This window comes from Mustela nivalis (assembly GCF_964662115.1).
Source record: "Mustela nivalis genome assembly, chromosome: 7".
Taxonomy (NCBI): Eukaryota; Metazoa; Chordata; class Mammalia; order Carnivora; family Mustelidae; genus Mustela; species Mustela nivalis.
The window spans coordinates 49714214-49723384 of NC_139026.1; the positions used below are offsets into that span (position 1 = coordinate 49714214).

The 9171-nt window shown below is 40.9% G+C and overlaps 1 protein-coding gene across 2 annotated transcripts; it reads left to right on the top strand.

Annotated features, from left to right (window-relative positions):
* Positions 1-3: 3 nt before the first annotated feature.
* Positions 4-5725, top strand: LLPH (LLP homolog, long-term synaptic facilitation factor). Of its 2 annotated transcripts, none has more exons than XM_082738261.1 (3): positions 4-136; positions 2385-2604; positions 5362-5725. In XM_082738261.1, the coding sequence occupies exons 2-3, from the start codon at positions 2400-2402 to the stop codon at positions 5538-5540; spliced, it is 384 nt and encodes a 127-aa protein (XP_082594387.1). In that variant the 5' UTR covers positions 4-136; positions 2385-2399; the 3' UTR covers positions 5541-5725. The 2 variants fall into 2 exon arrangements, with proteins under 2 accessions (XP_082594387.1, XP_082594388.1); XM_082738262.1 differs by having other exon boundaries at positions 79-124.
* The last annotated feature ends 3446 nt before the right edge of the window (positions 5726-9171 follow it).

A 9171-nucleotide genomic window follows, 5' to 3' on the forward strand; every position in this document is an offset into this window, starting at 1 on the left:
TTCCGGGGCATCTTGGCTCCCGGCGTGCAGTGCGCCCGCCCGGGACTCCCTGCGGTTTGTGGACGCGGCTGCCGGAAGGCGGAAGTGCGGAAGCTTCCGGTCAGCGTGCTTCTGAGTGTCGTCGGTGAGTTTCCCGGTGAGTTCTCTGCTTTCTCGGTGTGGTGGGCTGTGGAACCTGTCGCTGGATCCCGTCGCCCCTAGAGAATCGCGTCTCAAGCCCGGTCCGTCTCTGGACAAGACTGAGTCCGGGAGAGACGCAGACCTGTTTCCAGGACGAGGGTCTCCCGTGGTCTTGGTGATGGCCCCCGGCTTCCCTGTGCTTTTTGCGAGGTGGAGCCCTCCTTCTTCGGTGGTCTCGCTTAGGTTAATCTGGGCCCTCGAGGTCGTCTACCGGAACCCTTCTATACCTCGAAGTTTTGGGTTGTTGTGGACAGGGAAACAGAGTGAGTTGTGATTGCTGACGTCCAAAAACTGGTACTCCATTAGTTAGCCATTCAACACATGGGCACTGCTTTGGGGGATCCAACGGAGAGCAAGGTCTATTTACTTAGCCTCTGCCTTCGTGGAGCCCACAGTCCACAGGGAATGACAGAAAATAAAGAATGTAACTCCAGATTCCATTTAAAAGGAAAGAAAATGGTGATATGGTGGAGAATAAAAGGAGGGGAGTCTATAGGGGTAGGGGTCAGAGAAGCTCTCTCTGAGGTACTTAAGTGAAGGTGCAAGCGTTGGGAAGATCACTCCCAGGCTTAGGGGCAGCACATTGGAAAGGTGCTAAAGTGGACCTGATTGGGACTTGTAAATTTTTCTTTTTTTTCTAAAATCATGTCTTAATGTTTTATTTAATTGCTTGATTGTGTATAATAAATTACACATGTTTAAAGTATGTAATATAAGTTTTCCTGTATGTGTACAAACATCCATCAGCACAATCAAGATAATGTTGCACATCACTCCCAGAAGCCGTCCTCCAGGCCCTCTGTAATACCCATACTTCCTTCCTTCCCCACCCTGTCCCTAGGTTTTCATTGAGTTAACTCTTTTCAGGTGTAATTGTTGCTTGGGGATGGGATGGAGCTTGGATCATGAAAAGAGTTGAAGGAGGCAGGGCTCGGTCAAAATAATCTTGTAGATCATGAGTATGAGGCGGGATATCAGTAAAGAATCCCATGAAAGAATGAAAAGTTCAGGGGCATCTGGGTGGCTCAGTGGGTTAAGGCCTCTGCCTTGAGCTCAGGTCATGATCCCAGGGGTCCTGGGATTGAGCCCCACATCGGGCTCTCTGCTCAGCAGGGAGCCTGCTTCCTCCTCTCTCTGCCTGCCTCTCTGCCTACTTGTGATCTCTGTCATCAAATAAATAAATAAAATCTTAAAAAAAAATGAAAAGCTCAAAGTTTAAAAGCTTACACTAGGAGTGCCTTGGTGCTCAGTTGGGTCAGCGTCCCAACTCTTGATTTCAGCTCAGATCATGATCTCAGGGTTGTGAACTTGGAGCCTGTTAAGATTCCGTATCTCCCTCGCCCTCTGCCCCTACCCCTGCCAAAAAAAGAAAGAAAGAAAGAAAGAAAGAAAGAAAGAAAGAAAGAAAGAAAGAAAGAAAAGAGAGAGAGAGAAAGAAAGAAAGAAAGAAAAGAAAGAGAGAGAGAGAGAGAAAGAAAGAAAGAAAAAGAAAGAAAGAAAGGAAAGAAAGAAAGGAAAGAAAAGAAAAGGGAAAAAAGCTCATACTAATTGCTTTGTGGAGGATTCAGGGCTGAGGCTGAGGGTGAAGAACAGCAGGAGTGGAAATAGACAAGCTTAAAATAGCTACATTGAATTGAGGGGAGGATAATGAGGAAGACAGGTGGGATGTCCTATAGGCTTGGAGGAAATCAAGTCTAAAAATATTTATAAAAACATTTTAGGGGCACCAGGGCGGCTCAGTCAGGTAAGTCAGACTCTTGATCTTAGCTCAGATCTTGATCTCAGGCTGCTGAGTTCAAGCTGCACATGGAGCCTACTTTAAAAATACCCCCCCCCCCCAAAAAAAAACATTTTGTAATTTGTAAGTTGTGTAAATATACGTTGATGATGCTCTTTGCATTTGGGGGGAAATTAAATTTTTGCATCTTGTATGGTAATTCCAGGAGTTTTCAGAAATTGGCTTGACTTAGAGTTTGCCAGCGGCCACAGGGAGTTTAACTTGGTGCTCTTGTTATTTAATGGCTGTATATGACATGTTGACCCTCACGTAATTCATTATGCTATCATAAATCATGAACAGAGTGAGGAGTTTTACCTTCCATTTGTTCATGTTCTGTAGAGATACCTTTTGACCTGGTTTTCCAAGGATTTGCCGTTCTTTCTTTAATAGCAAATTTTTGCTTTGGTATTTGTATTTCTGTTAGCTTTCCAGGTAAAATATGGCTAAAAGCTTACGGAGTAAGTGGAAGAGGAAGATGCGTGCAGAAAAGAGAAAAAAGAATGCCCCAAAGGAACTCAGCCGACTGAAAAGTATTCTTAAAATAGATAGTGATGTTTTAATGAAAGATGTTCAAGAGATAGCAACTGTGGTGGTACCCAAACATTGTGAAGAGAAAACTCAGTGTGTGGTACAAGATGAAAAAGGTGAGTTTATGTGCTTCATTTTACAAATAGTAATTCTATCAATTTTCTTTTGTGACTTTTTCCCTTTTTGACTGCCCTCCGTTCTTCGCTGCACATGCTTCGTACAAGCCTCCTGCCATGCCCGTGTAATTTTTTGAAGACTTATAATGCTGCTAGGTAGTTTATGCTGAACTATTTTAAAGCTGGTTCATGTGAATAGGCATGTTTTGGATTATTCATAGTGTGCCTCAGGTGCTTATGCAGTAGCCTGAGTGTCTCAGTGGTACAAAGGACAACACGAGTAGACAGACGTAGACGTATCCTCATTGGAAGGGTACACTATTCAGTCAGGGACTAGGCAAGGTGGGAGATCTTTCTTCATTTTATCCTTTGCAACATCTGGTTCCCATTCCAAGAATCCTTGTACACCATTATGTCATTTTCCTGAAAAAAACAGGAGTTTTCAAAATCTGTATTCAATTTTGACAGATTTTAGGTATCTCTGTCTTAATCATAGTCTGCAGAGGGACGCTGTGTATATCAGCATATTAGTTTCAGCAAGGGAAAAGACTCATTGGTTTTCGCATACTGTAACAGTTTGGCAACAAACTGAAATAAGCGTGCATGATAATCAGTTTCTTAAAATAGAATTATTTTATGTGGTGTCCAAGGAAGGGAGCAGCAATCCTCAGTCCTCCAATCAGAGACGTTTTCCCGCTTGCCGATACTCTCTCAAAGGCCAGTTTCTCTGTTTGTGTTCTGAATCTTCTCCATTCTCAAAGGCTGTCGGCATGCATCCTGCTTATCAATCTCTCTTCTCCCTTGGGTTGTTTCTTCAACCATTGTGTTCTGGAATGTTCCTTCTGAAAAAAAAAATCCTCCCTTTGATCTCACATTTCTCAGTCTTTTGCTTTATTCAGCTCTCCTTGAAGCTTCTTAACACTCGTGTTTCCTCACAGGTACACTGCCTCTACCCATTGGCTCTCTGGTCATTGAGGTAAAAGTCACATAAAATAACATTAACCATTTAAAAGTATATAGTAAGTAGTATTTAGTACATTGATGATGTTGGCCAACTATCACGTCTTTCCAAAACATTTTCATCACCTTAAAAGGAAAACCTGTACAGTTTGTACCTTTCTTCCTTCCTTCCCGTAGTCTCTGGCAGCCACTAATGTGTTTTCTGTATCTATGGATTTACCTGTTCTGGCTATTTCAAATAAAAGAAATCATATAACATGTGACCTTTTGTGCCTGACTTCTTTTACCTACCGTAAGTTATGGCATTCCCTTGCTTAAAACATCTCATTGTCTTTCCATGTGCTCATCAGAGCTTACCGGGTCCTAAGTAATCTGGTTCTGGTACTTTTTTTTTTTTTTTTTAAATCCACTTAACATAGGCTACAGTTTGCTTTGTTATACTCCCTTCTACAGAGCATTGTAAGCTCCATGACAGCATGTTTGGACCATTGTATCCCCAGAACCTAGTGCAGTACGTAAAATAATCACTCAACAACTAGTTATTGAATGGCTGATCTGTAGCAGGTACTATTCTAGGCACTGAGGAAACATGATACACACAAGGGAACTGGCCTCCATCCTGATGTGATTTACATTATATCGGAGGAGACTAAAAGTGAACCAGATAAATGAATTAATGTTATGTCAGGCAGCGGAGATCATGAAAGACCCTGTATACCCTGATAAGTTCCCAGAGAGGGACATTCTGGGCAGACCATTCACAGCAGATAAGGCTGGTGATAGATGTACCGTAGTGTGGCCGCACTGGGCTTCCTGCCAGGTCTTCTATTCAGTGGAGCTGGATCTCTGCGTGTTTTCTGGATAAGAACGAGACGCAGCCCAGTGTATATCCAGGTCTTCCTTTCTTTCCTTTCTTTCTCTTTGTCCCTTCCTTCCCTTTCTTTCCTGTCTTTTCTTTCATATAATTTTGTTTTTAAGTAAATTCTACCCCCACTGTGGGGATCAAACTCATGACCCCAAGATGAAGAATCACTTGCTCTACCAACTGAGCCAGCCAGGTGCCCGTATATCCAGGTTTTCTTCTTTCTTTCTTTTAAGTTTTTACTTATTTAAGTAATCTCTACACTCAGGATCCTGAGGTCAGGAGTCACGTGCTCCTCTGACTGAGCTAGCCAAGCCCCCCCATCCAGATTTTTCTTTGTCATCTGCCCATCTCTGTCATCACAGTCTTGTTGCTTCCTACCCCACTCCTTCCACGTACACTTCTCTGGAAGTGGCCAGCCATTCCTGATAGTTCATTTGCATCTAAGGCCTGTCCTTTGAAAGTGTGGTTGCTCTTAATAGGTTCAACTGTCTTATTTAGCTCAGGAAAGCACTGAGAAATGTTCTTCTAATGCACATATCCTCACAGCCATACACTTACCTTTCATGCAGTGACACAAACCTACACTGCCTAAATGCATGTTTCCTGTTTAACTTTTCTATTCCAAAGATGGGCACACATGACACATTCTTCAGAAAGTTTCTTAGTGACTAAATGACATCTCTAGTTCCTTATAAGCACTTTTTATGTCTTTCACAGTTGTAGGAACACATCAGAGGATGTCCAGTCCATTGAATGTGCTGTGAAAAGTTTTCAGTGTTAGTCAAAGAGTGCTCCACAGAAAAAGGGATTTTTTTTTTCCTTTTGTAGTTTCAGACCACTTTCAAGTCTCATGTTGTTATTGCCTTAACATGCTTTTTCATAAGATTGTTTCTTCATTGATGAGCATTAATAGTTTTCTGTCTCTTATTCAGATGACATGAAAATGGAGACTGAAATTAAGAGAAACAAAAAGAGTCTTCTAGACCAGCATGGACAGTACCCCATATGGATGAACCAGAGACAAAGGAAAAGGCTGAAGGCAAAGCGAGAAAAAGGAAAGGGGAAAAGCAAAGCAAAAGCAGCAAAGGCGGCCAAGGGTTTGGCCTGGTAGACTCTTAAAAACTTGAAAACTCCTACATGGGACAGGTCTTTGATTACAATGTATACATGGATTTCAACTTCCACCAAGTGAAAACTTTGTCTCCAGAATTAACTTGACCTTGTTCTTCAATTCAAACCTACCTTAACTCCTCAACTTTGTTTTGGGGTCTTGAATAAAATATTCTCATTGATAAATGAGAGCTGTGCTGGTACTTTAATTGGATGCTGTCCAGTGTGAAGGGATTCTCAGATATCACAGTTCTCTCAAGTGTTACTGTGGCTGTGACTATTTGGTCTCAGTAAAGATGAAGAAAAAAAGACCTACTGACAAATTTGAGGTGATTCAGGTTTAAAGAAAATTTTTATACAATTTAAAATACAATGTGAGTAGAAGCATTTCTTGTTTGGAGTTTTGCTTTTGTTTAATTCAGAGTAAAAGATATTTTGTCAAGATCTTAAAGAGCTTTTCTTTCACCTATCCTTCAGGTTTTCTATTAGTAGAGAAGACCACCTTCAGTTAAATTGTTTAAAAAAAAACTGAAGTTTTTGGGTAGAGTATTAACATCTACAATTTGTATGCTCCATCTGTTCAGGAGATAGAATATCCTGGAAACTAGTTTAATGGTCTTCAGTTTTTATATTATGTAGCCTAGTATAACACAGCATTCCCCAGAGTATGTTTCTCAGAAGCAGTTTTTCTGAATGCATGGTGAGAAACACATTTGATAGTCACATCAGTTTGGGAAATGCCACATATTTGAAGATTCACAGAAAGTATTAGTATAGTATTCTAGAGATCTAACAGTCGAGAAAACTGTTCAACTTTGACTTTCAAACTAGTGTTCTGAAGGATAGAATATGCTGTCAGAAATGCTGGTAAAATGAGATGACTTTTGTTAAGTCATGTCTTGCTACAGTTTACTAATCTCACCCTTATTTAAATTTAGTTTTAGTTAAGGAATTTAAACTTTTTATTCCCTCTGAAATTTTACTGTAGTCCTTTTAACCATCCTTACATGTTCACTGGAATAACATTGATTGAATGCCTACTAAGTGCTAGGGACTTTTCCACGTGCTCAGGACATAGGGAAGGAGACCGAGGAGGTTTTGGGCATCTACTCAGAAGAGGCTGTTAGCTTAGAGGGTAACCAAGTTAAAAGTAAAACTTACTAGAATAAAGTCACTTAGTCATCAAGACACAGATTCATGCCAGGCACGCTGCTAGGTTATGACACCATCATAGAGAGGAATAGGAGGACAAGACCAAAGTCTTTGAGGAGATTTGAATTAATAAAATTCAGTGCCAGTAAAATCTCATATAGTAGATTATATTATATAGATTATCTTATATAATAGACTCTTCTTAATTTACTCAGTGACTAGTTCACCAAAAGTTTAGTGGATAGTTTTTAAATATTTAAAATAGATTTTTCTCAAAGCTAATAGAAAAGAGTTGGGAAGAAAATGTTACCCGTGGTCTTTTTTTGCCTTTTGGTATAGTTGCACAAAACAAATAGTTTGTGAGGAAAAAGTAAATACATGTGTATCCATGAAAAAAAGTTGCTAACAATATCTAAGCCAATGGCAATATCGGCCTAAATATACTAACCGAGTTATTTATTTGTTACACTATCATAGGAATTGACCGTATTGATGATGTTACACACTTGATGCCTACTTAAAATTTAGCAGTGTTGTCCGGTATTTTGTAGCTGGATTTTCTTTTCTTTCTTTTTTTTTCTTAAGATTTTATTTATGTATTTGACAGAGACCAGTGAGTGAGGGAACACAACATAGAGACCAGTGAGCGAGGGAGAGTGGGAGAGGGAGAAGCAGGCTTCCTGCAGCTCAGGCTTGATCCCAGGACCCTGGGGTTATGACCTGAGCCGAAGGCAGGCACTTAACGACTGAGCCACCCAGGTGCCCCTGGATTTTCCTGAAGTTGACATCAGAGGCCAATGCCAGGGATATGTTCATGTGTTCTGTGGTGGGTAACTTCTAATTTGATTCCAGTGGTAACAGCTCTGAGCTCTCATCCAGGGCCTCTTGATATTAGGACATTCACTGACTGATGTTTGTCCAATGACAAATGTGTCTGTTCAGGATTTCACTTAAGATGATAAATCAAAAACGCACTCTTGGAAAACATACTTGGGAAACATGCTCTCAGATATCCTAGGGCTTCTCAACAGGTGGGTCTGAGAGAGAAGTTATCTTGCACGAGGCTGTTGACTGGGGCCTCTGAGGCGTCCTGAACTGGATAGCCAGCAAGATTCATCCCACCTCCAAAGCTTGGTAGGAAATTTAGACTGACATTCCAAAATATCAGTACTGTACAGGGGTATAGTCCACTAAAGTTCTTTTCTTTGTTGCTTTATTCTTAAGGATCCTACGTTAAGTACAGCATCGTCCTTTCGTCTTTTATACAATTAGCTTAGCTTTTTAAAATTGTTTATTTGACTCCTGTGTTCCGAGAATTGCTGTAAAACCACCAGATGGAGCTCAAGCTAAGCACCAAATCACTTTTTGGAAGTAGAGGGGCCTAAATCACAATAGGACTTGAATAGAACATTCATAGAACATTCCATTTTTGTTTTTAAGAAATTAAAATAAGGGGACTCAAAATTGATTTCATTTATTTGTTATCTGTTAAACAGGTCTTGTCTATATTACTTAATCCTAAACTCTTCAGTCAAAGTATTAACTCACTTAATCCTCCCAGCAACACCTCTGTTGGGTTCAATCTGTTTGCAGACTCATGACTTATAGACCTTTTCTCAAATTTCAGTCTAACCCAGACCAGAGCTCCATAGGTAGTACTCCTATAGAATGGGCCACCCCAATTCTAAAGGTGTGGGCCTGAGTCAGTGGTGTGGGACCGCCCAGAGAGTCACGCGAGCCGCAGTCGAAGCTCTAGGCCGAGTCAAGGAGTGGCTTTGAGTACATCTTTTTTTTTTTTTTTCCCTATTGTCACACTGATGTAGATATGTTTGTTCCTCCCCTATGCTGCCTAGAATAAATACACCATGGAATATATTTGCTCATTAGGAAATTTAGATATTTTCAAAATTTGAATTCCTATATCTGGGATATGATTTGGGGGAGTTGGAAAATTCAAAATAAGTGGCTATAAATTCCTTGATTTAAATACCTGCAATGGATTGTTTGTGACTGTGAGGGTTAGGGGTGTATAGTTTAAATCAGCACAGACCTGGCCACACCATAAATGGGCATCATCTGAAGACATGTTGAGGAATTCCCAAGTTTATAAATATTGCATTCAAGAAGCAGATGCTGGGCTGTGAAGTAGTCTGCTAGCCAAGTGACTAACTTGTGATGCCACCTGGCAGAGTGATTAGAGTCCATGCTAGCCACAAGAAAGGATCCTTTTCCCCTGAAATGCTGCTGCAGCACACACTAATTTTACAAGGAAATGCTGGATAGGGAGGGGTGTGCGTGGAGAACTGTTAGGGACTCAGGCCAGGTCAAAGGCCACTCGACTGTTCCCGGAGCCTCATGAGGCAACAGGAGAGCAAGGGCCAGATTTGTGTCTGCTTACAGAAAACCCTAAATTCATGTAGTTGAATGCCAAGAGTCGTCACCTATTTCAGAGCAAGAGAAAAATATATGTTACCAAATAA